The 14,498-nt window shown below is 39.2% G+C and overlaps 4 protein-coding genes across 5 annotated transcripts in view; 2 read left to right on the top strand and 2 right to left on the bottom strand.

Moving 5' to 3' along the window:
* The window catches only part of LOC144653540 (dual 3',5'-cyclic-AMP and -GMP phosphodiesterase 11-like), a 260,413-nt gene that overhangs the window by 197,571 nt on the left and 48,344 nt on the right, over positions 1-14,498 (bottom strand). The gene's annotated exons all lie outside the window — the stretch shown is intronic.
* LOC144653601 (H/ACA ribonucleoprotein complex subunit 1-like) lies at positions 1,195-7,397 on the top strand. The gene is made up of 7 exons (XM_078513640.1): positions 1,195-1,420; positions 3,658-3,806; positions 4,697-4,756; positions 5,607-5,673; positions 5,917-5,949; positions 6,183-6,353; positions 6,824-7,397. Exons 1-7 carry the CDS (start codon positions 1,282-1,284, stop codon positions 6,835-6,837), a joined length of 633 nt encoding a protein of 210 aa, XP_078369766.1. The 5' UTR covers positions 1,195-1,281; the 3' UTR covers positions 6,838-7,397.
* LOC144655082 (uncharacterized) lies at positions 7,529-8,532 on the bottom strand (the record flags this gene model as incomplete). Its single annotated transcript, XM_078515301.1, has 2 exons — positions 7,529-7,849; positions 8,434-8,532. Coding segments are annotated over 2 exons (393 nt in total), but the record flags the coding sequence as incomplete, so codon positions are not given.
* LOC144653500 (uncharacterized) lies at positions 10,788-13,367 on the top strand. 2 transcript variants are annotated; one of them, XM_078513492.1, is made up of 2 exons: positions 10,788-11,060; positions 12,456-13,367. In XM_078513492.1, exons 1-2 carry the CDS (start codon positions 10,971-10,973, stop codon positions 12,726-12,728), a joined length of 363 nt encoding a protein of 120 aa, XP_078369618.1. In that variant the 5' UTR covers positions 10,788-10,970; the 3' UTR covers positions 12,729-13,367. The 2 variants fall into 2 exon arrangements, with proteins under 2 accessions (XP_078369618.1, XP_078369619.1); XM_078513493.1 differs by lacking the exon at positions 10,788-11,060 and adding an exon at positions 11,333-11,550.

The raw sequence follows: 14,498 nt of genomic DNA on the forward strand, positions 1-14,498 counted from the left end.
GCCCCTCTCTAATAAACGCCCCGTGTCTAATGGACGCCCCCTCTTAGAATCGCCTCAAAAAACAAAGAAATGCTCTTGCTTGACTTGGACATGTCATCACAGAGGTCAACGATGCCAACATGATTGACCTCGATGACGATGATTAGACATCGATATCGAACTATGGATGACATCCAGGCTTTGCATTAGCGCCAACCTTAAATCGCCAAGGGAAAAGCCCTGGGAACGAGGTTGCATTAGCGCAGAACAGATTAATTTTCGACTAACAAGCTCTGTTTTCTATCTTACTCCGCGAGCAAATAACGAGTATTTTTTTGCTTTGTTGACGGTGTTACATGTAAAGGGAAATAAACGCCTCTCTCTAATAAACGCCTCTCTCTAATAAACGCCTCATATCTATTTAACGTCCCTCCTAGGACCACTAAAATGTAATAGACGCCCCGGGCGTTTATTAGATCATTTACGGAAAACGTACCCCTCTAATCCTTGACTACTCCACTATCAGTGATAAGTATGACCACACCCACCCCACACGTCCAAGTGAGTCATTGGTTATCTGTATGTCGGATTCGCATTTCCTGGTCCCAAGTCCATGTCCAAGCTGAGGAGTCTGTTCTAAAAACTACTCAGGCTTTGCCGCTTGTACATTTTTTCATTATGAGAGATGGTCCAAAAAACATTTGTCAAAAGCATGGTATAAAGTTACAATACACGTAGAAAGTAACAAAAAACTATTTCTCTAAAAAACACCCAAACATTTGTCTCCAAAAAAAAAATCGAGCAGAGTGTTACACCCGCAAAAAAATTCCTGCAGAAGCAATGGGCGTAAAAAAATTCGTGCAAGCCGAAAATCCACCCCCCCCCCCCCCTCCTATCACTTTTCTAATGGTCTATCCCCTATATATGGTATTTGCGCAACCTCGTTCCCAGGGCTTTTCCCTTCGTGATTTTGAGAAGATGCGTTTTATTACCGACATGGGTGCATTTTGCACCATTAATTTTTCATTTAGGACAATAATATAACATTTCAAGTCTACAGAGTTCTGATAAAATTTATCATTACGGAATTTTGAGATATTTGTTACAAAAGCGTCGATAAAGCGACGGTCGTGATTTTAGTGAAGACCTGGAAACTAGTTTTCTGAGCTGAGTAACCCTTTCAGACGCATTGAATGGTTACTAAGCCAAACCTCTCTCTTCTTTGCAACCACGCGGTCGAAAGACAACAACAAGAAGTCGATCGTAACATTCGGATTTTCTGTGGATCGATTGTTCAGTTTCATGTCTTTTCGTGGACGTGGTGGTGGCCGTGGAGGTGGCGGTCGTGGTGGTTTTCGTGGAGGGGGTCGGGGTGGAGGCCGAGGCGGAGGAAGAGGCGGCTTCCAGCAAAGGGACTTCGGGCCTCCAGAATCTGTTATAGGTAGGTTTTCTAGCGATCAACCTTACTTCGATGCTAACTAAATTAAGTTGTGCAATCGTGCTTTACTCGTCAGTTTGCAAATTTATTTGCGTAATTAAGTATGGGGCTAAACGAAAATCTTTCCATCAAGTTGTTGGTTGTATTATAACCGATTATAAGGAGAGAAACCTCTTTTCTTCAATTCAACAACAACTTTATTAACGTGTCAAAGGAATTCTAGCCGAGAGTTTACCCCGACATTTGTTTCGCCCGACATATTATTATGCATGCATGTACAGTTTCTTTGATACTTTTCTTCATGCATGGGTCGGGCAGCAGCTTTTGCAAGCTCTCATATGAATGATTCGCTACCCTTCCAGAGAACATAGAACCCCGGGGGGGGGGGGGGGGCGGAGACCCCAATAGAACAAACGCAGGAAAGATGCCTCTAGCCTAAAAACAGTAGCAACTAATACACTAGAGGACCAGTAGAATTCCAAGCTTACAAGAGCTGCTACACTTATGTCATGCATGATTGACAGTTGTAAATGGAACAAGACTTGAAAATTGTTCTTATAAAGTATGAGGTTATACAGAAATCTTAGGGCCTGTTTACATGATTCCGGAATGACTTTCATTCCGGAACGAGTTCATTCCATGGCCATACATTTCTCTGTATCTGTTTACATGATACCGAGACAAAAGTTAAGTCATTCCAGAATGAGTTCATTCCGGTTTTCATTCCGGAATGAAAGTTTCGTTCTGGAATGACATTTCATTCTGGTATCATGTAAACACAGAACGAATTTCGTTCCGAGATGAAACCGCAACTCGTGAAACCGCATACAGACTCCAGAGTTTGAATTCAGAGCGAAAAAAGGTAATAGCATATATTGTTTAGCCCAAAGAAGCAGCTCTATGGTCAAATTGCTCGTTAAAATTGCAGATACGGTAAATAATGGGCACAAAAACATGTTTGCGCGAAACATGCGCCATCTTGTTTTGATCTCGCGCGAAACATGCGCCACCTTGTTTTGATCTCGCGCGAAAACCGTGCACGTGAAAATGCCTTTGGTTGAACCAGTCGACTCTAGATCTGTCATGTAAATGCAGAACGAACTTCATTCCGGAATCATGTAAACAGGCCCTTACTCTCTAGTTTGGTGGGGACACACTCAAACCAAGTGACCATTACACTTATGCTGTATGACTCAGGGCACCCTGTATATTTTTGGGTGGGGGTGTGCCGCTGGGAATTTAAAGCCCTTATCCTATACCAGACCATGTTCAGCTGAATTTTGCAACCCTATACTACACTAGACACCGATAATTCCTACCCTATACCAGACTTGCATTTTTTTAGAATTGTATTACCATAAGTGTTTTAATGGAAACCATCTGTCAACAAAGATGCTGCGATGATTTTCTTATGTTAAGGTCAACCTCTTTCTCTTCTGCGTTTCTATTCCTGTTCTGGACTTAATTCGTCATACCACCGATCCGTTTCCTGGCAAATGCTACCCTTTTCTAGACCAAAACTCTCTAATTTTTATACCCTATCCCAGACTAAACTGCTTGAAAACCATACCCTTCACAGCGGCACATACCTATATAGCTCATATATGGGAGTGCCCCCCCCCCCCCCCCTCCGGGCATCAGGCTCTTTGGTGTGGCCATTGGTATTTATGCTCAATATGCAATGACTGCAACCAAGGCGTACCAAAAAATTTCCTTTGGTATAGGCATCACCAATGGGGAATTGAATGGGATCTTTGCATTGCCCATTCCCCAACCCCCTCCCAGAATCGGACATCAGTAGGGTAAAATACAAGACTTTTTTTATAAGTTTTAAGGATAAGGAAGGGTCAAGCAAAATGCAAACCAGAAACCTTTACCTTAAAAGATTCTGCAACCCATGGAAAATCCTTGAGGTTTTTTCTTCCCTCTATTTTATCGTCCCCCCTGGTCAGCACAGGGGTTAGCCCCAAGGAAGAACTGGCAATGTGTAAACAACAGTTGATCAAATTGATTGTTGATTTAAGGCAACATTCTCTACTTAGGTGGCTATGACAAAATACAAGCACAAGTATCGTTTACATGAGACTACTATTACAAAAGAAAGTGAGCCCCTAATAAAGCCAGGGAATACAGTTGTTGTTCATTGCTCCCGTCTGGTTTGGCATTTCATGCGAGAGAGTGTGAAATTCCACAAGAGATACAAAACTAACTTTTGCTACTTTTATTTTCACATCTTGCAGAGTTAGGCCAAGTTGTTCACCCCTGTGAGGGAGACCTGGTGTGTAAATGTACAAATGAGAAGATTCCGTACTTCAATGCTCCAGTTTACTTAGAAAACAAGTCACAGATTGGCAAAGTAGATGACATCTTTGGGCCAATGACAGATTTTGTATCCTTGATTTAATCAAGAAAGTACACAGTGCTCTAGAAAGCTTCAGACTCTTGTTTTAATAAAAGAGTTGGTAATGACAAGAGTAATGCGGCCTGCTCATTAAATGAATGTAACACTGCCAAGAAAAGGTTTCAAATCTCACCTCTTACAAGCTATGGATGCTTTTAAATATAGCCAATTGTCTGCTTCAGACTGTAAATGCCATTTTTCAGTCTCTGATGTTCCCTTAAGAATTTTATGATGTCAATTCACCAAATTTAATATTATTATGTTTCAAAAAGTAGAACACTGAAAATTTTGCAAAACAACGCAATACTTTTGAGTTTTAAAAAACCTGTTTTGACAGTGTCAACTGTCATCTTGGTTGCAAAATGAATTACAGAGATGAATATGAAATTATGATTTTTATGGAAAGCTATATGACTGCTCTTTTACGTACATCGGGGAAAGCAAGCGCTCGTGGTCCTTGCGCGGAGCCGAACATGATCCAGGCCGCGCGAGCAAAAGCGAATCAGCAATTAAACAGCATGCAGAGTCAACGGAACATAACATCCATCCGAAGGACGCCCAGATCCTCGAGCGTGGTGTAATCAATTACGGCAAGAGGCTTTTCTTGGAGTCGTGGGACTCCACTTTGGACAGCAATGCTATCAACGAACGCAAAGCTTTTTCTCGCGCTTATGTGCCGTTAATTCAAAATTAAAATGTGGCACTAACGCACAGATTGGTAGCGCGAGCACCAACAAACTTTCACTAACTCTGATGAAGGTGAACAGATGTCACCGAAAATTTAAAAAAAGAAAAACAGATCGGCTTAAAATATCTTCTTTAAATGGGTGTAAAGTTATATAGAATTTTATTTCCTTGACAACTTGCTTTTTACACAGTTCTTTTCAGTAAAGGTAAACACAGACATGAAAGCATCCTCATTTAAAAAAGATCAAAAGGTAAACAGCAATAGATATATAAGTATAAAATACATTCTTTTGCTCAATGACACCCAGTGTTAGATCAAGAGATGCTCAAATGGCGGAGGATGGGCACGTCATTATTAAAAGATAGGCCTTGTCTTGCTTTAAAGGAGAAGTTCACTCCAGAATGGCCATTTATTTACTTTACGCCAATAAAAAGTATACACAAAGATATGTTATTCACCAAAATTTCAGCCTTCAACGGTTGCTATAACCATACGAAATCTTTCCCAAAACTCGACAACTGAACGCCGCCATCTTGGAGCTGGTAATGCATGCGTGACATCAAAGAGCTCAGCCTGAAGTTTGGCGGGAAAATTTTTATAGTCGAAACTCCTTGTTTTTTGTATTTCTTGGAGCTCTGTTTCAACGAAATGGAGATGCACAAACAGGCATTTTGACAAACATAAGCCACTACGAAGAAAAAAGGAGTTTCGAGTATGTAAATTTTCCAACCAAACTTCAGGCTGAGCTCTTTGACGTCACGCATACATTACCAGCTCCAAGATGGCGGAGTCAGTTTTCGAGTTTTGGGAAAGATTGTAGGGTTATAGCGCACGTTGAAGGCTAAACTTGGGTGAATAACATATCTTTGTATAAACTTTTTATTTGCGTAAAGAAAATAAATGGCCATTCTGGTGTGAACTTTTCCTTTAAGGGGATGGGGGAGGGGGATGGTACAGGGTGAGTTTTTTCTTTCTCAGAAAGTGAAAAATCTAAGCATTTTTCAACCCTTCAGGAGGGTGGTGCAGGGTCTCTGGGAAAAGCAGCAATACTAAAGCTACAAATTTATTTACATTGTTTTCTTGTGTCTACTCTCTCCTAGTTCTTCATTGACCCCATGAAGTTGTTACCTTTAGCCAGATTTCTCCCTAAACCACCTGGACAGAAAGGTCAGTTTGTCTGCAGATGTCCCATTTCTATGACATTGTGTCTGTTTTTTTGTCATTTTTTTTGTTTTGTTTTGTTCTGTGATTAAAATCTCATGGCTCAACTGTCAGGGCTCGGCTAGGACATACAAAATGAAAAAAAAAAAAAAAAAAAAAAAAAAAAAAAACAAAAAAAAAAAAAAAAAATTTTAAACTTGAACAGTGTTTCCTGCGATAACTCTTTCATTGTTATTTTGTACATTCTAGGACCCCCAGGGGGTGTCGGAGGTAGAGGAAGAGGTATGCCTTATATGTTCTTCTGTTGTATGGTGTGATACTGTTGTTCTTTTCTCAGACTAAAGAATCTTACTTCTAACAGTGATTTGATATCACTGGTCCTGTCTGGCATGGCTAGAGTGTTGCACTAAACAAAGTGGCATTGGACAATGAAGTGTGTTATGGACAAATAAAAAATATTTTGACACTTCAAGTGATTAAAATTATTATAACCTAATTCCTGTGTTATTTTACAGGAGGCAGGGGTGGCCGAGGGGGTGGACGTGGTGGTGGACGTGGAGGATTCAGAGGCGGTGGTGGCTTCCGTGGTGGAGGTAGAGGTGGCGGTGGAGGCTTCCGCGGAGGCGGTAGAGGTGGCGGAGGAGGAGGAGGAAGAGGTTTCAGAGGTGGTGGCGGAGGTTTTAGAGGTATTTATTTATATTGAAATTATTCATTTATGTTTTAAAATTGCAAATTTTCACCAGATTGCGGTATCTGTAATAAGACATAATTTCTGCTTAACCAGAGTTCTTGTTTTTGACTAATTAAAGTTCTTTTCTCTGTCATTTTAATGGTTATACTTGTGGTATAAGTTTTCACCAGGTGTCTCCTTATTGTCTCGCTACATGAACAGAGTACACAATAGTAACTCACAATCACCTCTGTAATAATTTTGTCAGTTGTCTAGCTGAGAATTCATCGCTAAATAAATGTTGCTAACAAACTGATGCGGAAACACAAACTTTTTCTTTCACTTTTTTTTCATTTTGTCTGTTAATTATTTTGCAACTTTGATGTAAGTTGTGGCAACAGAAGGAAGAGTATTCAAACCTTAGTTAGTTTTCATTTAAAATGTGAACTTTTCAGTTTGATTTAAAAAGTGTGTTTTTTTTCTTAGGTCGTGGAAGATGAACACAAAACAAAGAATTCTGGACTTTTCCTTAGCATTTTAATTTATCCAATGTACAGAATCCTAGTCCTGAAGACTCAGTAATGACAAGGCATTGTTGGGGTCTAAAGGAAAAAACGTGAAACCTTGAAATTAGCATCTTTCCATTATACACATTTTTCAACTTGAGCAGCAAGTGTTCAGAACTGTCCGAGCCACGGTTTTTGGCAAAGTTTGTTGCTAGGTAACATGTCATGTCATGATGCAGGCTGACGTCACAGCTTTCGTATTGCTCGTGTTAATTTTGATTGGACAAATCAATAAAATCGGAAAGGCTTTGGGTACTCTGCGTTTTTTCATAAAGATTTCCGAAAAGCAGTGCTCATTTCTTCAACTGCTATATCCACACAAATCATATTGATGACATAAAATATTGTGTTACCTAATGGCTGTGTATGATAGAGTAAGTAAAATACATCGTTTTGCACAAATGCCCTTTGTATTTTCAGTTGTGCTATTGATTGTAATAGGAAACGCCATCTTTTAAAATTAAATATTTTATTGATTAAAAAACGAGAACTTGTTTTTGCTGAATTTGTTCTTCTTTAGAAAAAAATAGCCTTGCAATAGACAATGGAGTAACTAAGGAACTTAAAAATGTTAAAAGACAAGGCTTCTATACTTTTAAAAGTCATAATTCCTTTTTAATATAACAATTTTTATACACAGTATCAGAGAGAGCTATCTTTTCACAATGTCTTCACCCTTATATGGTAGTGGCACAAGGTTGTAGTCGTGTCGGATGCGGTTTTTCAAATCACGCCATTGGTGCAGAGGCTTCGGTTTTGGCGGGAGAAGCTGATAGTATGTTCTGCCAGTCGTAGTTTGACAAATGTCTGGAAGCCAGAGAGCGTCACGCGAGTGCAACTCGCGCGTAGTTGCGCGCGTTTCCAATCGCGTGCCGGTGCGTGTTCCTGCTCTAGTTCCAGTCTTTTCGTTTTGATTCTCTTTTGTCTTTTGTTTCTTGTCAAGTTCCTGCAATTGTTAGGAGAAATATTAATTAAGGTCCATTCACTCTTTCTAGGTAGCTTGTTTAGCCTTGTTAGCGCCGAATGGTCGAATTTTCCTTCTGTTCGATAGCATTTTCAGATGTACTTTTAAGCTAAAAAACAGCATGAAAATTACTGTGGTTTTTTTTTTGGCGGCGTTGTCTTAGCTACCCATTGTTGATTTTTAAGTCGTCAAGCTTTTGAAAATCGCATGTGGTCGTACAACAATGTCATAAATGCTGTATGACAAAGTTTTCTTATTTTCAAACCCAGAACTTGTGTACTTTTCGTCGGTAGCATTCACCTATGGTTCGAACTGCAATATTCTTTTGTACTTTGATCAAATTTGTTTTGCTTGTTTTGTACTTGTTTGGTAAACATATTAAAGTAATCGCGCTTTTCTTTGTAATTGCTTTGCTTTTGAAATTCGTTGATAGCAAACAAGTTTGCAGCCGTGAAGTCTTCGTGAAAATCAATATCGCAACGCCAAATTTTCTGTTCCGTGCTATTTTGGCCATGAGGAGCAAAATTACCATACCAAGACATTTTTGAAATAACATCAAGACTTACTCGGTTGGCCTGTTCTTTAAGCCGCTCCAAAGCAAGATGTTTTCTTTCTATTACTCTTTGCCTCCTCTGCGCCTCTTGGTGATAAGCTTCGTGGTACATTTTCAAGCAAAAACCAATTCGTTCAAAATTTCACAGCAGCGCTGAAGAGGTCACTTATGCGAAACCTTTTGTGATCAGCGAAAGGATTGCATAAGAAAAGTCCAAATGTGTGGCCATAGACGCCGCAGACAGATCTTATTAACACTTTGTTTGCACTTTATTGTTTCATTAGTAACTACTTCAAGGACCTACTCTCTTGGGAGGGAGTTGTTTGGTTTGTGGTCCAGTGTAAACATATTTGAGAGTTAATTATACAAAATGCTTGTACAGTAAAGTATATCGATAATGGCAATTTTGCGCGAAATTTTGAACATTCACTCCTGCTTTTGTATAGAGATTCACTGAATTTACCTCTTCGCTGCCAAATTCTGCGCGCGATCACATTTTGCCAAAGGCGTAAGGTGTTAACTCCGTGTTGAAATGTATATGATCATGAGCTCTTCTAGTGGCACAAAAGGCTTGTTTGTATGCAAGCTAAGTGCTTTGTCCAACATATTTAACAAACGGGTTTTTGTAAACAAAAGATTTCATTTGCGCCCTTCAGAGAAGCCTTTAATCTCCTTCATTAGCACGATGAGGTATTCTTTTGATGGGTGGCACGTCCCGCGGGAGCTATAGAGGCAGCACCCTTAACTTTTTTGTATGACGTGTCCACAGCGTCACATTGTAAAGCTACATAAAGCTGTGCGTATTTTCCACTCACGTACAAAGACGCTTACGGCAAGACAACCCGGTGCTAAAAATGATCGCATATCATCTTGAAGCTCAAAGAAGGCAGCGGGTTATAGACAGAAAACATGAAGCGATGGACCGATTGACGCAAAAGATGGTGAGAAATTAATCTAGCGGTTAGCAAGTTTTTTAATAGTTGTAATAGTACATTTAGACCGTAGTTGTGAATCCAAGACAACATGCCAACTACACAATACACTAGTTTTGCAAAATCGTTCGTTTTAGAAATATTCGAACAAATTTTCCTCTGCAATGTTACATATCTGACTTTCCAATTATATAGCTGGTCAAGGAGTGACACATTACATCACGCTGTGACTAATGTACTGACTTGCATGAGTTTAGAATAAAGCCAACAAAAATCACCAGCAAAAACCCAGTAAAAATCAAAAATTGAATCCCTTTGTTAATTAGGACCATGCACTGAAATGGGTTTTTGGAAGTCTCTTGAATTTCAGCAAAGAAAGTTAGTTAAAAACTTGTTACAACAAAGATTGACGCAGGGAATTAAAGACGCGACAATTTACCAGCCTTCCAATAAGTTCGCAATTTTTGCTCAAAGTTTTATCACGCTGCCTGTTAGATAAACAATTGCCATTTTTGTTTTGTTTTTTAATTTTAGTTTTCTGGTCATTTTGTCATAACTGCCGCAACTTTTTCTCGTAATAACTTTTTACTTTTTTCACAAAAAATTCTGGTTGCCTAGGATTTTCTTGTTTACAAAGTCGTCGCTACCCGCATAATTAATTCCGCGCGAAGTGAACAAAAGGTTTTAGTCCCGGATTTTACTGGCACAAGAGAGGGTCAAAAGCACATGCATAAGACATAAAAAGAACGAAAACACTTATTTTTTTAACGCTGTCCTCACTAGAAATAAGCACAAACACAAGAAAACAAAATATATTTTTCTTCTTGCATAAGAAGAACGGGTGTGTTTGTTATTCTTTTTCCCTTTTGTTATGCTAGTTCTCAGTTGTCTCTGTTGTGCTTAGCTCGAGATAACCAGTCGAAAGTTCAACAGAGGCTTTAATATTTCTTTAAATTGAAACCCTTGTAAAAGGCTTGTATAAGTAAGAGTGCCGGTATTGAATCACTCTGACTTGTCTTGCAAAACGAGTGCCTCTAATAGTCTAATTGGCGCTGTTTTTCTGAACTGCCCTAAGGTGAAGGGCAACAATCTTTAAATAATACAAACAAGCTCCGTTTGGTTAGTTCTGCCTGGTTTGGTTTCACAACCCAGTGAAACGATAGGAAACGATTGTGTGAAAACCTAAGCTCTGAAACAAACAGCGCTATACTAATCAGTGACTAATTCTCTCTTTCCAGCAAGTCAAATGCGCGCCATGTAATGCCCCCCCCCCCCCCCAGCTATACTAAAGGGTCCTTTATTTTTCAAGCCCTCGTTTCGCAAAAGCAGTTCTTATGTATTCTAATTGTGACGTCATCTCCGCTTCATTCTGCGCGACTTATTGTCATTATAATTGGAACGATTATTTTATGACGTCAAAGAGGCTAATTAATTATTCAAATAGTGCGTCTTAACTTTGCTAAAGAAAACAACTTCATAGTTTCGATATCGGTCCTCAGAAATTAAAAGGCGACACCCCCTTAGTAGGCCTTACTCAAGAAGAGCTAGTCATTTGCAAAATTTCTGGCAGACATCTTCAGTATAGAAATCCGCTAAGCCCTCCCCAATAAAAAACGAAATGACAGAAGCTTATCACCACGAGGCTTTGCGGAAACAAAGAATTGTCGACAAAAAGCAAGAAGCTTTGGCAAGGATTAAATACAGCGAGGTGAGAGAGAATGCCTGTCTGGTGACGCTTCAAATTTAATTTAAATTTATTCATTTGTTCAGCAAATATGAATTGATTTCACTCAACTTTCATCAAGCAGGTTCTGTAATTTAGTATAAATACGATCTTAAAAGAGCGTTGAATTTGGCAAATTCTCCATAATTTTTAAATGTAATGCAATCATTTGTAAATTTTTGCCGCAAAACAAAACAAAAATTGAAAACAAAATTCACGCAACATTGTAAGGGGAAACCCTTCACATCCCACAGTACCTTGCGAGCAGCATTCGTCCATAGATACCAAAGAAGCAACAAATCTTCTGGGACACGCGAAGGCATTTAGGCTCTCATTAGCTTCACGAATCGAAGAGAAAGCGCTGATATAACCATCTTTTCGCTAAATGGCTGCAGCATACCATATGGAAGCTTTAAGGAAGCAAAGAATTATCGATAGGAAGCATGCAGCGCTGGCGAAGATCGCACTTACTGAGGTTAAACATGTTGAATGATTGAATGTTGTGTGTTTATTGATTGAATGTTGTGTGTTTATAGATTGTGTGTTTATAGATTTCCCAAGTGCCAGAAATGCCAGAAGTTTCTGATACTTGGCACTTATTTAGTCATGAAACATATCCTATGGATAGATAGCCTAGTAATTTTAGGTTTAAAGAGATAAAACTGTTTAATTTGACTTTCTCATTGAGTAGTTTTGTAAAGTGAATGCATGAACTTGAATTCGACGCGCTTTTGTTTAAATCCATATTTGTGTTCAAAGTATTAGAATGATTCATCTTCCTATGTCTATAAAGCTTGTTTTCTTAATATTTGAGAGCAGGAAAAACGATCGTGCTACTTTAAGTCGTAATTTTGACCTGCGTGGCAACTTTACATAGTTGTCATGACTTAGGTATTTTAGGTAATTCTCGTGGTTTTGGAATTCGGTAATTCGATTTAGCCTTCAGCTTTCCCGGATGCTAATGTTTTTGGATGCAGGGTAGGGCGTACACTGGAAAAGGACACCTATTTTAATTGTCGTCTTAACATCTTTACTTCAAACCACAAAACTTGAAACCTCAAATGTTGCGAAAGATAGAATTATATGGAATTTGGATAATTTTTACTAACAATCACCAAATTATGCCCAAGCGACTGCCCAAGAAGGGCCGTAACTAGCAAGAGGCAAGACGAAGCACTTGCCGCATCTAGATTTTTGCCCAAAATTAAAAACAAATATGTTTTGTCGGGAAAATAATCCCCAGTTGAACAAGATTGATTTTGCTCAGGAAAGGAGGGCATGCCCCCCGACCCCCTAGCAAGATCTTGCCGCGTCTATTGCAAAGGTCTGGTTATGACCCTGCCAAAAAATATTTTTTGATAATTTTTTTTTCATATGCAGCATCTACAAGAGACTAAAAAGCGACGTGACGAGGAGAGATACAAGTATGAGTTGGCAGAAAAAGAACATGAAAAGACAAGAAAGAGAGAGGAATACCTGAACAGTATGGGAAGAACCGGAAAGAGTTCAAAAGGAGTGATTGGTGCCAATTATGTGTACATGCTCGAAGAACAGAAGAAAAGGATTTCCCAGAAAGATCTACGCCACCAGGAAAAAACACTGCGGGATCACTGTCTGGTGATGGGTCACGTGAACGACAAATTCATGGCATGACACAAGCTTTTGCTTCAAGATGATCATAATTAATTTATTTGATATTTACTAAAACAGATATGTGTTACACCTTTTGTCCGTATCTCATTTTTCTAAATCTTTTATAGTAATTTTTATCCAGCAAGATCACGTCAGATTTGTAACTCCTGCAGCAGATTTTTGTTGTATGGCTTATAATAATATGGCATATAATGTAAAAATATTATGATCACGTCAACTTGTTTCAAAATTGTCAACTGAGTATAAAATCACGTGAATGAGCAAGGTATAAACCAAAGATCACCTGTTTCTTTGCATCTCGCAACGAGGCCTGTTGCACTCCATGAAGGAGAACCTCTTTAAGGTTACAGGCTAATAAGTGATCGAATGTAAATCAAGGGAATTCCTTTCTTTAAGTGGAATTATGCTCTTAAATTGGCAATTAAAAATTGAAATTTGGTGTTTAAGTTCTAAAGAAGCCAACTTTAAAGTCTTGTACATGTATGCATGTGTAACACTCTTGTACCATAGTAAAATTGCCAGATGACAGGGTATCATGTTTGCTGTACCTTCCAGAAGTGTATGGTGACTTACTGACAAATTTGTAATTGAAGTGGTACAGTGTGTGTAAATAAAATGTTTTGATTTGTACACAACAAAGATAGACTTTCCTTTATTTTAGCATTTTCATCTCTAGCCTGAGTAAAAAACATCTGTCTTTGCATGTGTGCTAAGCTTGTTATTTCCCTTCCTCCGTTCTGAAAAAATGGTCGAGATCATGTGAACTAAGATTTAAGGAAAGATATGTGGAGGAGGGCAGGGAGAGGGATCCCAGGAGAAAGGGGGTGGGAAGCAGGATTCCCCCGGGGGGATGGGACTCGCATATAAAATGGACGGGGATGCTCGTCGGAAATTTTGAAAAGGACCCCTAAAAGAGACCAATCTGGGTGTGGCTCAAGCTTTTCTTGACCCCTAAAAGATACCAAAAAATAAGAATAGAATTTATATTTGTATATTTTTTTCTTGTGAAGCCCTAAACGAGACCATTATGGCTAAAAATATTGGCGTTTCGCCTGGAACACCCTAAGCGAGACCAAAATCCGAAATTTACACCCCTAAGCGAGACGACAAGCACCCCCGTCACTTTTATATGCGAGTACCCCCCCTGAGAGGATTCCTAAGGTGGCAGGAACTGGGGAAAACAAGAAAAAAGTTGGAACATTTTGTTACATTTTGCAATAGATATGGGACAGAGGAAGGAATGGCTACAGAAAGGGATGGGAGGTAAAGTTAAAAATATGGGAAGCACGAGAGGTACAGACCCCCCAGTCCCCCTCCACAGATTTGCAGTAAGACACTACCTCTCTGGAACCTCTATTTTCATTCGCCCGCTGTAAACACTACCTCTATTGTTATTCACGGCTAGGGGCATTGTTGTCACCTGTTATGTATTGTTTTAAGAACCAATGAATTAACTCGTTCCGAGAGGTAGTGGGCGACCCCAGATTTGGCATGTGAAAAGGAACATCTAATTACCCAGGCTATTAGTATCAATCAGATATTAGCTTATTTTGCATTCTGTGTTTCATGTATTTCTATTTTTGACTGGAACAGCACTGTTTACATACAGTCTACTCTATCTTAATGGACACCTATGTAAGACGGACACCTATGTAAGACGGACACCTATGTAAAATGGGCACCAGGTGTTGGTCCCGTCACTACCGTTTTATCAGTCATTTTACTGTAACTGAACTCCCTATAAGACGGACACCTTTTTAAGACTGGATT

Source organism: Oculina patagonica, chromosome 5 (genome assembly GCF_052425735.1).
Source record: "Oculina patagonica isolate OP01 chromosome 5, crgOcupat, whole genome shotgun sequence".
In the NCBI taxonomy this organism is placed as follows: Eukaryota; Metazoa; Cnidaria; class Anthozoa; order Scleractinia; family Oculinidae; genus Oculina; species Oculina patagonica.